This window comes from Ambystoma mexicanum, chromosome 6q (assembly GCF_040938575.1).
Source record: "Ambystoma mexicanum isolate Mex_15411 chromosome 6q, UKY_AmexF1_1, whole genome shotgun sequence".
NCBI classification, from domain to species: Eukaryota; Metazoa; Chordata; class Amphibia; order Caudata; family Ambystomatidae; genus Ambystoma; species Ambystoma mexicanum.
In genome coordinates, this window is record NC_090937.1 from 180,559,045 (window position 1) to 180,575,501 (window position 16,457).

A 16,457-nucleotide genomic window follows, 5' to 3' on the forward strand; every position below is an offset into this window, starting at 1 on the left:
CGTCTTGTAATAATAAAGCAATATTAAGGGATAAGAAGTATCTCTATCTTGTATAGGTAAAAGAGTTGAACCTGCTCAAATTACTGTGGGAGGGTATCGACTGAAGATAGTACGGCTCCTAGAAGCATATAGGTAAAAGGACTTGCCATCTGTAAGAGGCAAGTACATTTCATATCACCCTAGTACACATAAAAGTACATACGTTTTTAGAAGATTTACAAGCCCCTGAAGACGTTCGATAGATTGATCCTAATAGCAAAGGAGCAAAACATGTTGGGCATACGATGAGTTTATAGATCTACAGGATCTGTAGAAAAATTGCAAGTTTTGCACAATTGGTAATTGTTGTTCACAATTGTAAGTATTTAACACGGTGACACTTATCACATTGTACTTTACGTAAATGTATTGACGTAGATTATGTTGTCTTGTTTTTATGTAACTATACCTTCATGCTAAACCAAAGGGTGATAATGCTGTTTTTATTGACCGATTATAAAATGTTCAATTGAAATTAAATTCTAAGAGTAATATCTCGACTTGAAACCTAGCTCGACTGCTAGCATAGGAAGAGTTAACCAACTATGAATCTCAGTTACCAGGGTTAACCTTCCTGCTGCTATAAAAAGTGGCCCTAGAATCTCCCATAGTTTAATAAATCTACCAGATGAAGACAGTTACGCCTAGAACTGATAAAGGAATGAACACTTTTTTATTTCATGGATCTGAGAATGGGTTTTGGAGCTCAAAGCCCAGTTATCTCTTGGCCGAGCAAGGCCCGTCTTCCAGTAGCAGAAGCTGCTAGTTATTTAGGTAGTTTTCAATAGTGGTATAGCTAAATAGAAAGTAGGTTTTATGGAGAACAATTTTTGATTTCTTTAGAGGACAGACAGGCACCCTTTATTGTAGTTTTGTGGGTAGGGAATACCCTCTTTGCAATAGGGATAGTGAGGCCTTTATTTATCAGTTAAAAATAAACATCCTTGAAATGTCTTCCTTTTGTGTGCCTCATTCTTCTGGTTCGCCACACCTACCACAAGGTATCTTAGCCAAAGAGTGGGTGAAACTCCTGAGTTTGAGCCCAGAGTGGTCAGAGTATTGACTCAGAGAAAGGAAAGTGTTTAGAAGAGTTGGACCTTAAAATGTGTTCCTGCCAGTCTGATTAGAGGTGGCGAGATAGGACAATACAAGCATGTGCCACTTATTCTAAGTCTACTGTGGCTTTGCATCGGAGTGCCTTAATCTGTCTCGTGCATGATGCAACCTTGGATGGGTAGCAATGGAGAGATGGGACAAAGACATGTGTTTGAAATGTCTTTCGTGCAGTTTATATAGATTCTTTTGAGACATTCCATAGTTAGGCCAGCTGAGGGCACTAAAGGAGTGGCTCTGGGTGTGAGTGTGATGTGGTAGAGGCTTTAACAAAATGCACATGCTGCTTGGTCAAGATTTACCATGTCTTTGACCTGGTGCATAGTTATGCGTAACTGTATCAACTAAATGATGTTAGAGGAGGCAAGGGAAAAACTTCACTATCATTGGGTCACTGCTTGAATTCATGTATGTGGATCTGAAACTCAGGGAGTCATTAGGAGATTGTCAGTAACAGTAATTATAGTGGTATTTGTAAAATACCACCAAAATTACTGTCCGCTAGATACTTGGATGGAGGGAAATAACTTAGGTGCTATACCAATGCAATACTGGTATGAGTAGGCCCATTTTTGCTGATACCTTGTTCCCGGCAGGCTGCTTTTTTTCCAAATGACAGCCTATCAGGAACAGTGCATGCCCTGATTCATGCATGAGCGCGCCTACCTGGAACGCAAGACAGTGGTGGCCGATAAGGTAAGCAGCAGGGGGTTGGAGGGCAGTTGCATTTGGGGGTGGGGGGTACATGAAGGGAGAGGGAGATTGGTAGGGCATATGGAGGCTGGCGGACAATCAGAAGAGCATGGGTTGGAGGGAGACAGGGTTTGCAGGGATGTTCCCAGCATCAAAGGTTGGGTGAGGCAGGGGGGCCTCAGGTAGTTGTCGAGGCCCCCTCCTCTCTACCCCCAACATGAGAGGGTGGCAGGAGAGTGGAGGTCAATGGAAGATTTTCCCACAGTGGCTAAGCTGGACACATGAAATTGCTGCAGCAAAAATGTCCTGCTGGGGGTCGGAGGGATCGTTCGTCATTGAACAGAACAGTTTTTCCAGACAGATCTTTTAGCCTATTAAACATTTTTATATTTATTTTTATATCCACCTTGAAGGTAAACATCTTAAAATGCCCCCTCATATTTTTCTCTGCATGCCATGCCCACCAAACCTTTCACATATAATGCATAAAAAGGCCAGCAATTACACTTTTCTGCATTTCAAAAATGTCCTGCAATGGTAGTTTGAACTGTATGTTATACAGAAATGGGTAGAAAAAAAGATTTAAAAAGTATACCATTGGGGTTTTACCACTGGCAAAAGTGATATTTCTGGAATATTGTAGGTAACCAACCTCTGCAATTGGTAGTCTCTGAATTGGGTAGATTTGCTGAAATACAATTGAAGAGGTGGTACAAAATGTACTGCCAGCAATAGCAATATTCCTGGAAGAAATCCTGCCAGGTTGTAATGATGCCCTTAGTCAAGACTCCACCCAAGAAATATGCAAACCTGGCAAATACCCAAGTGTCACAGCATTAGTCTACAATGGTGTTTTTAGTGTAACGTTAATTGTGCCCACTTTAAGGAGATGCGCAAGCTGGACAACATTTTTATGACATGGCTGGAAAATCTAACAAAAAACATTTGTGCATCTTGACAGGTGAATGAGCTGCTGTGGAATTCTGATTCTACTGTGCTGGCTGTCTGGCTGGAAGAGCTTAAGAAAGACGAAGACTCCAAACCTAACACATATGGTAAGAAAGTATTTAAGTCAGAAGTGCTCTTTCAGACCAAAAGGAATCAATAACTTTATATGGTAGATGGGATTTCTAGATTTGCTTTCAATTAATCACTAGGACTATTTTGACTTTGAAGATGTCTTAGCCAATTCAGGTCAACCATTGCAGGCTGTATCTGAAACAACAGTATGTAATTAGCCCATCTGTTACACTAAAGTACAAACTGTGCACTCGCCACTAGCCATTGGCGAACTATATTTGACTCTTGGCAAATAAAAAATTATGTGCTTTGATGGGTCCGAAGTAGTACTCAGACACTGAAGACATTTCCAACAATGGTTTATTAAATAATAATAAGGCCTATCTCTCTCCCTTTAACTATGGGGTGTTCCTTACTGTGTATTCTCACATCTACTTCCCAGGAATCGTCTGTTCAGGAGGCCAGGGAAGGGCCATTGCTTTTGGATCCCATGCCTAGGGGTGAACAAGCGAGAGGGGATCACCTAGGTGGAGGGTCCTTGGATATTGGAGTGAGGGTGCCCGAAGTTGAGACATGGTATTCCCCCCCCCCTTTCCTGAGACAGATCTACCCTTCCCTCCCCTCCCTTGGCCTTCATGGGCCTTTGCCAATCTCATCCAATTCTCCCCTGTAGTTTTCCCTTAAGTACTGAGAAGAAGAGGCAACTAGGAATAGTACAGATTTCCTATCGTAAACACCACTCTGGTACTGGAATGAATAAGAGTGGTCCGGAGGCATGTAGAAATGTAGATCAGGCATGTCACACTAATAGGCTCAAGCAGGGTCAGGCAAACCTCGAGTCACCTGCTGGCTGTTAGTAGTAGAGGAAAGTATAAAAGGCGGAATCCAGAAGCACATAGGATATGCAGTCGCAGAAGGAAAAGAGAGCTGAGAAATTAGAGTGCTGATGAGCGAGAAGCCATCACGCCGACAAGGACCCCGAGAGTCTTGTCGAGGTGACTGTGCAGGACTCTGATCCCTTACAGAGCTTGCTGTACCCCTTCCCTCACAAGGGCTCTGAGGCAGAGCCAAGCACGAAGGCCGGTGTGTGCTGAGCGGAACAACTCACGAACTGGGGAGTTGGTTTTCCTATTCGGGGAAAAGCCGCCCAACAGAGTTGCAGAGACCCGGTAAGGGTCAGGAGACACTAGGAACGCCAGGAGTGCTCCAAGGGACCTTGGAAATGATAACGGTCCACAGAAGTAGTGAACTATTAGCAACTTTCATTCCGTACAACATTTAGAAAGTGTGTTTAAGCCTACACGATTGAAAACTGCATTTACTGAATACCGCACTGCCTAAAAAAGTGCCTTTCAATCCTGCACAATTTTTAAAGTTACAATTACTGAGAACTGAACTGAAATGAATAGCGCTATCCTGATGAATACAATGCAAAATTAAATTTTCTGAATATTGAGCAGAAGGAAAGTAGTGGTTTGAATGAAAACAAGAAAATTCTGCATTTATGAAATAATGAATGAAAAGAAAGCTGTTACTTTATCAGACTATGAAATGCTGAACAACTGCATGAACATTCTGGGACAATCAAGCATATCAAGTAACCCACTGCCAGAAAGCAACTTCAGAATAAAGTGAAAGACCTATAAGGGAATATAAGAGTTGTCTTAAACATTACTGAACAAAGGCTTTGGGGAGACTGATGGTTGCGTGAACTCTGATGGGTGGACTGTGTGGTCTGACAACTGGGCCTAGACCAGGAAGATTCCTAAAACGAACATTGCCAACTTCAAAGGTCAAATCACTGACAAGATATGTGTTTGCATGATCTGTAGTGGGTGGACCGTGTGGTCTGACAACTGTGCCTAGACCAGAAACCACTAAGTAATGGAAAAGCAGCAAAGAAGTGTATGCCCTTGGTGAAGTTAACCAAAGGACCGGTCAAACAGATCCTGTATTCTCTTGTGAACTTGTGAGTATACATCTTGGGGCAAGGAACCCTGAGAACGAAAGAACTGGAGAGTATTTATCTCGGGGAAGGGAGTCACAAGATCACAGTGTTGTGTTAGAATTGGAGAGTATTTATCTTGGGGAAGAAAGTCCAAAGATCACAGTATAGTATGAACTTGATTACATTTGGAACTTGGGAAAGGGAAACCCAAGACCCTCTTTTTTTTTTTTTTTAAACTTTGGTTTTATTGGCAGTTTTTAGAAGAAAAATACAAACGGCAACGCTGGGAGCGTTGTAGGTATCACTTTTAACATTGTCATCAAACCCCCAGGTTCCCCCTCCCCCCTCCCCAACTCCACCCCTCCCCCCAGATCAGTGTCACATCAAAAGTCGAACTGCTGGAGCTGTCGTCGTTGCTCATTGTACATTGCCACAGAGATATGCTATACTCTCGCGTCCAAATTGACTGGGTGAGATCCGCTGTCTCCCGGGTCCTGGGCTACTCCTTCATCCCTGAGTAGAGCATTCCAGACCCCCCCCCCCCAACCATCCTGCCAGAGTGTTCTCATATTGTCAGTGGGGGTCCCATCCCCATGCTCCGTAGACCCCATACCAGTTAGCCTGAAAGGTGCTCAATTCGTTATTTACCATGGCCGTCAGTTTGTCCATTAAGAACATGTTTTTGAGTTTCTTAAGCCAGTCTTCTTTAGGTGGGGTCTCTGGGCTCTTCCACCTTTGTGCCAGGGCCACTCTGCCCGCTCGCAACATCGTCTCCCACATTCTTGGGTACCTATACAGTTCGGTGTCCTCCGGGGGGAGGCCCAGCAACATCGTTAGGGGGTTGAGTGGGATTAGTTCCTTGGTGACCTCGGCCATCCACCCCCGTACCTTCTCCCAGAACCCCTACACCTTGGGGCAGAACCACCACATATGACCCCTCGACCCCACTTGGCCACAACCCCTTGGGCATCTGGGGGACACTCCCGAGAACATCTTGGACAGTTTCAACGGGTCCCTGTGCCAGCCCTGTAGAATCTTGAAGTTGTGATCCATGTCCGATGTAAATAGGTTCCCGTGAAATGCTATCTTAAAGACTTTGGACCACGCCTCCTCCGTGAGTGGTTCACCTGCCAGGTCGTCCCAAAACCCTCGAAACCCTCTTCTCCCCTCCAAGTTAACAGTGTTCAGTATTTGGTACATATTGGAGACCGCCCCCTTCCTTGACGTGGCCGTGTCCAGGAACTTTTCAAAGGGGGTCAGCTGTCTCCGTAGGTTCTGGCCCCATGTTTGGTCACAAAGGATGCCTTTCAGGCGCAGATATTCAAAGATTGAAAGGGACTCCCGCCCCAGTGCATCTCGCAGGGCCTCGTATTCGAGGAACTCGCCCTCTCTGAACAGTTGTCCCGCCCATTCCAGACCCCCATCCGACCAGGACTGGGCACTCCTGAATCCCCTGCTACCTAGTTTGAGCGGGTGGCCCCAGAGCGAAGACATTGGAGAGGGCCACGTCGTGAGGTATGAGGTTGTGGGTCCCTCCCTCCAGATTGTCCAAAGTATTCCCAGGGTTGGGTGGGCTTTCAGTTTGCTAGGGATGAGTCTACGCGGCAGCCACAGGAGGTCGCGCACTTTCAGAGGGTGGGCGTCCATGTCCTCCAGGTATGACCAGTAGGTGCCCATCCCCTCCTTCATGTGCTCCAGCAAGACCCGCAGCTGGGCGGCCCGGTAGTAAAGGAGAAAGTCCGGTAGTCCGAACCCGCCCTCCTCTCTGGGTAATGTTAGGGTGGCCTTTCCTATCCTCGGGGTCCTCCCTTGCCATACAAACTCGCGGATTGCTTTTTGTAGATCACGAAGCAACTGGGCGGGGACCTCCGTTGGGAGCGCGGTGAACAAATATAGTAATCTCGGCAGTACGTTCATCTTTATCACTGTCATGCGCCCATACCAGGACAGAATCATACCACCCCATCTCCTCAAGTCAGACGTGACCCTCGCCATGATAGGCCCATAGTTCACCGGGGCCAATCTCGAGAGATCTCTAGTCAGGGTCACCCCCAAGTACCTAATGGAATCCTTCCCCACCGTAATCCCCGCACACCTGTCCCGGGGGTCCATCCACGGGTCCTGGACCCTCATGGGTAGGAGCTTTGACTTTGCTGCATTTATTTTTAGTCCTGAGAACTGCCCGAAGGCTGTCATCAGACGCAGGAGGGGGGGAGCGAGGAGCTAGGCTCCACCAAGTACGCCAGGATATCGTCAGCGAACAGGGAGAGCTTGAACTCTACTTCTCCCCTTTTGATCCCTTTGGTGTCGGGGTGGGCCCGGACTGCTATGGCCAGAGGTTCCATCGTCAGGACGTAGATTAACGGAGAGAGTGGGCACCCCTGTCGTGTTCCCCTCGTAAGGGGGAATGAATCGGAGAGTTCCCCGTTCACCTGTACTCTCGCTGTTGGGGCTCCATAGAGGGCGGAGACCCAGGTCCTGACGTGAGGCCCAAAGCCCATTCGACGGAGGAGGAGTTGCATGTACCTCCACTCGACCCTGTCGAATGCCTTCTCGGAGTCCAAGGAAAGCAAACTAGCCTCTAGATCTGATTCCTGGGCATAGTGGATTAGGTCTATAGTCTTCCTGATATTATCCGAGCCCTGCCTGCCCCTCACGAACCCCACTTGATCCCTGTGTACTAGCTTGGGCATTATCCCCTCCAACCGTTTACCCATCACCTTAGCTAGGACCTTAACATCTATATTTAGAAGAGAGATCGGACGGTAGGAGGAGCAGTCAGTGGGGTCTTTTCCTTCCTTGGGCAATACCACTATGATGGCTCTCATCATCGTTTCCGGCAGGGCGCCCCCCTCCAGTCAAGACCCTCTTAATGAAAACTGTGATGCCTGTGAATTTACAGAAGGTAACCTCAGAACTTGATCAAACCTCCTTGAAACAAAGTTACATTGGAATTGTATGGAACTTGAGACAGAACTCTAAATTAACTTAAATTGCAAAAGGCTGCACATTTTATTTTGAACACTTATATTTGGTTAAGAACATTTCCCCACTAGATGTTATATTTGTGAGGACAAACATAGGTTTTGATACAGACAGACTTGTTAATTTGGATTTATGGACTCAGACTTTCCTTAGATGTTTTTAGGTAAGGAAAATCCCACGATAGCATAGGGTTAGTTAGGCGTTACACCATCCTGATTATTAATAACTTTGTTTAGAAAAATATATCTGTTGTCTGTGTCTTCTCTCTTGATACCATGTTTGTCTCACACTACCTATGTAATTAACTAAGGAGCTCGTCAGTTGTCGGGAAGTGTCCAAATCAAAAGAAAGTCTGTTGCCAAAAACAACTAACCTTATCTGATGCTACCACTATTCAGAACTAAGGCCAGGAGAATGACTCCCTTCTCCTGGCGAAGCAGGGTTCTGCTTTGCTTTAGAGTTCTTTTAATATCTTATTTTCAAATAGTCTCTAGCCACCTTCTGTACTAGGGCTTGCAATTCTTGGATAAGGTCTTTAGCTCTTCACTTATCTTGTAGGATTATATTCTTGGGGCTCTTTTGTGAAGTAAGTTTTATCCTTACATCCACATAGTTTTGTCATGTAAGACTTTGTGTGATATCTTCTCTTGACTGGGTTATCCCTTCTGGATTATTATGTGCCGTTCCTAGCTCAGAATTATCTTGGTCATCTATTTGTTTATCCACTTCCCTTGTTTGTATTTCACAGTCTTTTGTTATCACTATTCTCCAATAAATCTCTCTTGAGCTTTGACCTCCTCCCCTCTTCCCAGGGTAGTCTTATCCACTGAATAATATTCTCTTTCTTATGTTTAAATATGACCTTTTCTCTTATTTTGTGACAGTTCAGCTGTATCAACTTTATAGCTTGTTTTTCAACAATTTAATTGGGATACGTTTCTCCATTCGTAGAACGATTCCCTTTCGGCCTCCCGGTTCTCCCTGTTACCTCTCTCTTCATGGGGGAATGTCGCTAGAGACCTTCTTTCCTGCCTGGCTTCTCGTTCACATTTGTCTTCACCGTTGGCGCCTCCTTGCCAGTTTCTCGCTTCCCCTTACTGCTACGGTCCGGCGGCTCTCCTGAACACCAGTGCCGTTGCGGATAATACCGCGGGTTGGTGTCGTCGTAGTTGGTTGGACTCCTTTCTCACCTTGAACTACTCGTGGTCACGCCAATAACTGGTTTTGGGTTCTCAGACCCTCGGTTTCTCGCCAATTCAGTACACTGTCTCTTCAGCTTCTGGTACTCTAGTTCAGAGTCATTCTGAATGTCTCTGCCTCTACGGCTCTTGTTGACTCTGCTTCCCACCCTGCTGCATGATTCTCGTTCTAATCTCAACGTGTCCTCCTCCTTAAAGCCCTCATTACAGTGAAGTCGAGGTATGTCTTAAAAGAGACAGCTTCTTTTCTCTGATACTCGTGGTGCATGTTTACTTATCTTCAGCCCAGTCTTGGTTTTTACTGCTGTTGAGCATCTCAGACAGTACCATGTATGCCATCATGGGAGTTGGGTTAGGGACACTTGCCCAGACTCCTAAGAAGGGTCTTGCAGAACAGGCTCGGCTCCCTAGCCTCAAAGGGGGAGGGTCCCCCTTAGGGAGAAGGGACGAATTCCCTCGATTCGTCACAGCATGTACAGAATTGAGGTGGCAAATACCTTTTTTATGCTTGGATAGCAGCTTGCAACTTACATTTTTGCCCCTCTAGTTATACCCTACTTATCCCCATTTGTAGGCTTAGAGGTGACAAAGATTGTACAACACTAGATATTAACATTTGCAATATTTATCTCGTTCTCACATCTAGAAAAAAAGCTTTTGTACTTAATGTGATAAATCCAAGGAATGTGTCCCTTCTCCCCAAAGGGGAGTCACCCCCTTTGGGACCAGGCAGGTGAGCCATGTATGTATTTCTCTGAGGACAAGGAATGCCCAAGTAAGGATTCCATCGCGCCTCCCTTTACTTCTAAATCCTCAATGTTTGTTTTTTACGTGACGGTTGAACATGGTAAACCTACACAGGGCCACTTTAAAGTGGATGGCTTGGTTTCTGACCTGTATGTGTTACCACCTTTATGTGAGCACCAGGACCAATGACATCTTCCCTTTCCTTCCAGGGAGGACCCCAAATACAACTGGACGTATGTACCACAGGAGAGGGGTAACCTGAGAGCAGGAAATGCTGGCCTGCGCGACCATGCAGAGGAGGGAGTTCCTCCCTCATAGGAAAAAGCAGAAAGAAGAACCATGTTGAGCCCGGTACCGCACAAGGAAGCACAGCCAAACCTGGAGCATAATGGCAATGTCCAGAGCCCACCCGTTCCAAATGGGAGAAGCTGCTGAGAGAAGCAAGACTGCCCAGACTGAAGCCAGGTCTGAGAGGCAGAACAGCGTTGGCCTGAGACACCGAAGCCCTGTATGGACCCAGCTGCAATAAGAGGGGTATGCAGCCTCGTAACACGAACAAGCCAGCACCAGTTGAAGATTCTAAATATTCCATGAAGGGGTGAAGAAGCTGTAAAAACGACAAGCCCAAGCAGAGCTGAAAGACCAAATAGCCTTGTTTTTCTCAGTTTCTTCTTCACTTTGTGGGATGGGAGCCATTAGCCTGCACAGGACTGACTACCCTGGAAGCGGGTGAGAGAGCCCGTAGACCATGCCAGGCTGAGAGGAGCACCCCAGGAGGATGAGAACTAAGCGACTACCACAGTATGGCTGAACAGGCCCGTAGCCTACCTGGGGCTGAGAAACCGGTTACCCCACGAGGATAAAGCAACCAGGAATGCCCACGCATGTACCCTATATGAGGCTAAGAATGTGGACAGTTCAGAAAGAGAACTTAGTTGCTGTTGTGAATACTGACCTATTCAGGTCTGGAGGACATCTCACAGGAGACGGGTTTAAGGCAAAGACTGTTTGACGAGGGCCTTGATGCAACCAAAAAGGATAGCAGATAGTCCAGAGAGACATTTTTGTTTTGGAACTTCGATACTTAACCAAGAAATTAAAGATACCAGAATAACCCTAATGGGGGTCAGAAAACCAGCCACCACTAAATTATCGACAAGGGGAAGTAACTCTTTCCTAAGCTCAAACTTAGATCCTCTTTTCGTTCTTTCTTTCTCAAGTGATAGGGCAGACGTCAGGTTAGAATAGATTAGGATAGAGGACAGTGCTTATTTGTGAGATGTCTGACAAGAACCCATTTGTTATTTCCTATAGTAGGGACCCCTTTATAGAAATAGGATTAGAGGGGGTCATTAATTTCTTTAATAAACTCAATTGTGGAACCGTTTCCTCTAGTCCGTCTCCTATGTCTGACTTACCACAATAACTAGGGTGACAGTGGACTGGTTTAAATCTGCCATCCTGCACACACTCTTGAAATGCAGCATATTTGCTGAATATTGGTTGCTATAATCCTTTATTGATCTAAATAAAGTTTCGATTACTATCACTTGATCTTACATTTATGTCTCTGATACAGAACAAACCTTGACAGACACTCAACATCACCCTGGTCTACTACCTGGTCATAACCTTCTCAGACAAATATCTCCATACCGTGACAAAGTAGAGCGAGCAACATGCTGCATTTATCAATATCAGTTATTTGTTCCAAGACTATGTCCTCCTTGTGTTAGGAATTACACATGTAACGGGGAAAAATGTCGGGACGATATCAACCATAAATCCATCATCAAGCACTTCCCACCTATCCTCGGACTATGTTAATTTCCATCTCTAACTCCAATCATACCATTTTTGGTGTAACTGCTTGATGGTGAAATTGACCAGTTGTTTTCAGTTCAATATTATGTTATGTAGAGATTGGCTATGTTTTGTGAATATTGCTTGGGAGATTTATGTGGGCAGATTGACGGGTAAATATTTTTCTCTCACAGTTCAGCTCTGGACAGTTGGAAACTACCACTGGTACCTCAAGCAGAGTTTACATTTCGGCATTGAAGAGTGCAATAAAATTGTGTCTCTTATGTGGGACCCTGAGAGCCTGTACCGGCTTCATATCATCTTCCGGGGATGGAAATACCTGTGTTATGAGTGGCACTGGACCACTGACCGGAGCTCAGGCGAAGATGCTGGTGATCTCGCACTTGTGGGAGTCATTGATGGAGGTAATGAGTCTCTCATGATTTTGTTAACCAAATGTTGTACTGTTAATTATATCGTAAGGTCGTCCTGGAGAGAGTTTTGTGGGAAGGCATTTGGAAGGTCTTAAATGCATTGTCATTGTATCTTTCCTGACTATGTGACGTGTAGCATGGAATTTGGAGTGATGTCTGTTCTCCTCTGCTTTGTTTTACTGAGGAGAATTATATGTGCCTTGAGTGGTTAAGATTAATTAGCTTATCACCATTCAGCAGTTTGTGGGATGTGGAAACCGCTAAGGAAAGTGGTCTGCCAGCGTGCTAAAATGTAGCTTTATAACAATGCTGTCAAAGCGTGCCGGATAATCAGGTGGCAGGTGGAGAATGCAAAAACCTTATCATATCGCACCTGAAAGCATTCAAGTTCCTTGAAACCATTGGAATCCTTGAGGATGTGTGATTTTGTATCTACTTATGCTCCAATATGTGTGAAACTAAGAGAAGTGTGATTCTTAGTAGATGCACATTTTCAGAAAGAAACTCTTCTGTTGACATTTGTTTGAAACCAGTAATATTGGTTTCATTTTTCAAAAGCATGGTCATTGTTTTAGAACTCTCATTTCCATTGATGCACAGGAGTTACTTTCCTTAAACGTCCAGAATCCAATATGTAGAAAAATAAATACAATCTGGGTTTTTACCAGCAAGAGCTCTGAAGATTGGTGAAAAAAAAATCTTAGTCTAAAATATGAATCCCCTTGTTCCACCAGATATAAGTTTTGATGAGCAACTTTAGAGCAGGGGTAAAGACTTTGCTCTTGTAAAGATTTACCGTAGCTCTCAATCTTTCCACAGGTACTGTTGTCTGGTCTTTAAAAATGACACTTAAAGTTTTTAGTAAAATATCCCAAGAAGGCTTTGGAAGTGACTTCCAATGTTTCACATAATGTATTCAATGCTGGATTCTAGTCATATGCCCCATATTTTGATTGCCTCTGCAATTCTAAAAGTAAATGCAATACATTTCACCAATTTTAGATTATCTGAATTTGTTTCAGAAGAGTTAAACATAATTCTATCAATTCCATTTAGTTAATTGACATACTCCATATTTGGGAGTTTGATCACTCAAAAAGTGCAACTCCCTGGAGTTTGGTAAGGCTCGATGTCTGATGAAGAGGTACAGTGTACATCGAACTCTCGTATGGATTCAGTGATGCACAAGGTCATGAACAGAGCTGGAAACGGCTTTTACCAACCGGCCAGAATGTTGCAATTTGTTTTTTAGCAGTAAAAGTATAGGTTTGTGGCAGATCATGTGCGGCAAAATGTTCTAGTGCCGTGTATGTTGAGCGCTACTTGGTGGTATAATGTCAGTGGTTATTTTCAAGCCTGTTCGATCCTTTCTGCTGGTCCTCAAACCATATGTCTTGCACACACTTGCACAGTCTTTGTTTGGTTTCTGTTCAATCAAAGCAGGGCATGGTGTTTGGGGAGCAGACCAGCATTCTGGATACAGGAGGTTGTTGACCAAGACCCTTGAATGATCCTTCTACACAGAGGTCCCACTTAGGTAAGCTTTTGCCCCCTGAATTTCTGATGTAGGTGAAAAAGTCCTTCTAACCCAGAACACATTTTCACTGTAATCCTCCATAGAATAACATTAGTAAATGCGATAATTCTATTAATTCTTCCACATAATTAAACTCTGTTCTTTCTAGCTTTGATCTGGTCACTTTCCCTTGATGGAGAAGCCACAAGTGGAAAAATCCTCTAGTTCTTCAGCAGCTTGATTATATTTGTTAGCATCTTTAGAATCTTCTCCGCCATCAAATGTTACATGTTACAGAACCTGTTTTCCTAAACCATCTCACCTCGTTACGTGGCAACCATTTTCTTAAGACCCTTATGAAGTGCAAAGCTTCCCATAGTTGTATACTCTTGGTCACCATCCGGAATCGGTCGGAAAAAGAAAATGGTGATAGTTGCCAGCGTAGCCAAAGTAAACTGACAGTTTGTTAACTTAAAACGATATTAGTTTACTTTTTTAAACCCCACTTAATCATGAGATTCATAGTTTGAAGACACTGCTACTGTTTGCAAACTTTTGATCCCCATCTTCATAGGCATTTCCTCTTATTATGATGATCAATATGCTGCCAATAATAAGTTCTCATCAGACAGTGTTTTTAACAAGGATAATGCAAAAAAAAACCTCCTGGTCACAAATTGCATGGCACTGGTAATTTCAGATACCGATTCAACACTGTTCTCTCAGAATCAGGCGACAACGACTTGCATGCTTACAGGCAATCATTCTAACTGCTTTTTAAGTAGGAAAGTACACTAGAATCAGTAGCAAGTATTACACTGTTGTGTAAAGTTGTGTATGGTAAAAGAGCTGAATTTGTTACAATTGTTATATATTTTACATGATTTTGTGCAACCTGTCCAATTAAATGTCCCTTTAGTTTTTAGACTAGCATCTAAAGTCTACACATCACCTTAAAGTGAAGTGCAGTTAGGATACTTTATATCCCTCTAACTTTTTCTGTAATGGCTTTTTGATTACTTTTACAATGTGCCTATGACGAGCTTGTGGCAGCAGTTATTCTTTTATCACTTAGCAATGTTTTACTTATGCACCTTTGCATTTACTGCAAATGTTACTAAAGGTAGACAGCACCCTAAAATGGCCGTGCCATTGTGTTTTTGCTTGTCCTTTGGTCATATTGTTCTTTGGCCTTCTTCCTACCTTCTCACATCAGGAAATACCATATATGAAATACCTTTCCCGCAGAAATCTGCTGCTTTCACAGGCGAAAGGTGAGGTTTGTGTGTGAGCCCGGATGTGGAGTCGTGACTGTCTGGTTCAAGTACACATCCTAGAGACTGCTTGTCTTTTGCTGCACAGATGTTGTGTTCAGTGACTATCTGTGGATGGTTGTATAGCCACTGCCAGTTTGAATGGTGCAGATCCTTGCCATTGATGGACTTGGGCAAGCTCCCAGGCCAAAATGTGCTGCCATTTGATAGTGTATGAACCAAGTCCTCTACGATGAAGAGCAGCCATTTGATTACCCAAGGACGACCCCTGCAGCTGACCAGCACCAACTCCAGTGTCGTCCTGATGAAGCCCTGCTTGTGTGTCTGATCTCAGGAAGAACCTCATCAGTGCTTCGATCCCCTGGACCAGTAAAAACAACCAGCCTCAACCCCTCCTCTTGGAGCCACGCCTTCGGAAGTTTCCCTGGATCAACCAGTGGATTGACCAGCTCTCTCCTGGACTACCTCTTTGCAGCTATCACTGTTCCGATTGCATCCTTGGAACTTGGTGCAAGAAGGATGAAAATCCTCCATGTGGGAAACCTTAAGGTGTCTTACCCGCTAGTTCCCGGGTATCTGTCATCCAGGTGGCCAGGGCATGGCTATCGTTTTTGGATCCAGTTCTTGGGGGTGGACCAGTGCGAGAGGATCACCTGAGTGAGGAGTGCTTGGGGAGTGGAAGTGGGTCACTGGATGGCGAGACGCGGTATCCCCTTCCTTTTAACACCTTTACCCCATCCTACCAGGTAAGATACTTAGGAACTCAATCCCCCCCCCTTTCCAACATAAACACTTTCTCATGGACAGCTCACTGTGAGAGAAAATGGACCAACACCCGACCTGTATACCTAGCATGCATGTCCCAATACAATGGTCAGGCAGGGTCAGGCAATTCCTGATCATTACACACACCTAACTTCCATCACACTTCCCCACATGGTTAAAAGGCAGAGCACAAAAGCACACTCGTAGCAAGGCAAAGCACATTTGGAAATTTCCAAGATGGCTGTTTAATACAAGGCGAAAGACGGCAAGAGCGAAGAGGATCTTAAGGAGGGAAGTGCCCTTGAACTTTTCAACGAAAGACTGTTACTTTCATGAACCTTCGATAATAGGAAACGTAAAACCAGTAATCGAGGCTGAAGAATCCTGCATTGTGTCTCGGAGGTACCCGGGGCTATCCTGCATTGATAGGCAAAGCTGGGAGAATAGATTGCCACTCTGGTACTGTCCTTGGCTCTTACAACAAAGCAGCGCCAGTGAAGTCAGCACAGTCGGTGAGTTGGGGAGAATGATAGCAGACCAGTCTGTGTTGCAAGCTGCAACATTGTATAGTGAAAACTGAAGAGAACAGTGTGTGAAGCGCATGTGGCAAGCAACGCAAACATAATTAAACAGCAAGCAAATAATTGAACTTTGAAGCCAAGATACGATACCGTAGACATTGTGGTCCGGCACCACGTGGGTGCTCATTCGAAAGTCTCTATTCAACTGAAAGGTGGCAAATGTTAAAAGAAAAAAAGAAAAGGAATTGTGAAATCGAAGTATTCCTGCAACGGGTCAAACAAAACCCTGTGCATTCGAAAGTCTAGGATAGTAAGAATATAAAGAAAGTAGATGAAGTTGGTCTGAGCCCGGCAAAGGCAGAGACTAATTGTGCTAAGCCGATCTGAGCCCAGCTAAGGG

The 16,457-nt window shown here is 44.5% G+C and overlaps 1 protein-coding gene across 3 annotated transcripts in view; it reads left to right on the forward strand.

Annotated features, from left to right (window-relative positions):
- ELP1 (elongator acetyltransferase complex subunit 1) overlaps window positions 1-16,457 on the forward strand; it is a 2,667,893-nt gene that overhangs the window by 701,048 nt on the left and 1,950,388 nt on the right. For all 3 annotated transcript variants that reach the window (XM_069630608.1, XM_069630606.1, XM_069630607.1), the window contains exons 10-11: window positions 2,807-2,900; window positions 11,742-11,972. In XM_069630608.1, coding sequence (XP_069486709.1) covers window positions 2,807-2,900; window positions 11,742-11,972 — 325 coding nt within the window. The remainder of the gene's footprint in view (window positions 1-2,806; window positions 2,901-11,741; window positions 11,973-16,457) is intronic.